Below are 1,385 nucleotides of genomic sequence, written 5' to 3'. Positions count from 1 at the left end.
GATGAGAGGGCGGAGCTGTGTTGGAGAGGGGGGAAGGGGAGCTCAGTAGGAGAGGAGGGGGAGGAGCTGTGTCTGGAGAGGAAGGGGAGGAGCTATGTATGTGTTGGAGATGAGAGGGCGGAGCTGTTTTGGAGAGGAGGGAAGGGGCTGACCGAGTTTGTGTTGGGGAAGGGGCGGAGCTGAGTCTGTGTTGGGGAAGGGGCGGAGCTGAGTCTGTGTTGGGGAAGGGGCGGAGCTGAGTCTGTGTTGGGGAAGGGGCGGAGCTGAGTCTGTGTTGGGGAAGGGGCGGAGCTGAGTCTGTGTTGGGGAAGGGGCGGAGCTGAGTCTGTGTTGGGGAAGGGGCGGAGCTGAGTCTGTGTTGGGGAAGGGGCGGAGCTGAGTCTGTGTTGGGGAAGGGGCGGAGCTGAGTCTGTGTTGGGGAAGGGGCGGAGCTGAGTCTGTGTTGGGGAAGGGGCGGAGCTGAGTCTGTGTTGGGGAAGGGGCGGAGCTGAGTCTGTGTTGGGGAAGGGGCGGAGCTGAGTCTGTGTTGGGGAAGGGGCGGAGCTGAGTCTGTGTTGGGGAAGGGGCGGAGCTGAGTCTGTGTTGGGGAAGGGGCGGAGCTGAGTCTGTGTTGGGGAAGGGGCGGAGCTGAGTCTGTGTTGGGGAAGGGGCGGAGCTGAGTCTGTGTTGGGGAAGGGGCGGAGCTGAGTCTGTGTTGGGGAAGGGGCGGAGCTGAGTCTGTGTTGGGGAAGGGGCGGAGCTGAGTCTGTGTTGGGGAAGGGGCGGAGCTGAGTCTGTGTTGGGGAAGGGGCGGAGCTGAGTCTGTGTTGGGGAAGGGGCGGAGCTGAGTCTGTGTTGGGGAAGGGGCGGAGCTGAGTCTGTGTTGGGGAAGGGGCGGAGCTGAGTCTGTGTTGGGGAAGGGGCGGAGCTGAGTCTGTGTTGGGGAAGGGGCGGAGCTGAGTCTGTGTTGGGGAAGGGGCGGAGCTGAGTCTGTGTTGGGGAAGGGGCGGAGCTGAGTCTGTGTTGGGGAAGGGGCGGAGCTGAGTCTGTGTTGGGGAAGGGGCGGAGCTGAGTCTGTGTTGGGGAAGGGGCTGAGGAGGGGGCGGAGCTGTGTTGGGGAGGAGGGGGCGGAGCTGTGTTGGGGAGGAGGGGGTAGTTATTATGGGTAATGATACCCTCGCTGTGTCCCCGGCGGGGTGATTACAGGAAGGTGCAGATGGAGTCCTCTACGGGCAGTGTGGGCAGCAGTCGGGTCCGGACCACGCTCACCATCCGGGTGGAGACCATCGATTTCGACTCCCAGGCCTGCCAACTGCGGGTGAAGGGCACCAACATCCAGGAAAACCAGTACGTCAAGGTAAGTGCCCCTCCCCCTGTGCTCCTCCCACTTATGTCCCTCCCCCTGT

The 1,385-nt window shown here is 63.2% G+C and overlaps 1 protein-coding gene across 1 annotated transcript in view; it reads left to right on the top strand.

Annotated features, from left to right (window-relative positions):
• Window positions 1-1,354, top strand: part of LOC108803936 (protein pelota homolog) — a gene marked incomplete at its 3' end in the record, with an annotated part of 3,019 nt that extends 1,665 nt beyond the window's left edge. Inside the window, exon 3 of the mRNA XM_018575721.1 lies at window positions 1,186-1,354. Within this exon, the coding sequence (XP_018431223.1) occupies window positions 1,186-1,354 (169 nt within the window). The remainder of the gene's footprint in view (window positions 1-1,185) is intronic.
• Between the last annotated feature and the right edge of the window lie 31 nt (window positions 1,355-1,385).

The sequence above is a fragment of the Nanorana parkeri genome, unplaced genomic scaffold, assembly GCF_000935625.1.
Source record: "Nanorana parkeri isolate BGI_ZX_2015 unplaced genomic scaffold, ASM93562v1 scaffold4502, whole genome shotgun sequence".
In the NCBI taxonomy this organism is placed as follows: domain Eukaryota; kingdom Metazoa; phylum Chordata; class Amphibia; order Anura; family Dicroglossidae; genus Nanorana; species Nanorana parkeri.
The sequence above is the reverse complement of the archived record's forward strand: the minus strand, read 5'-3'. Positions and strand labels throughout refer to the sequence as shown.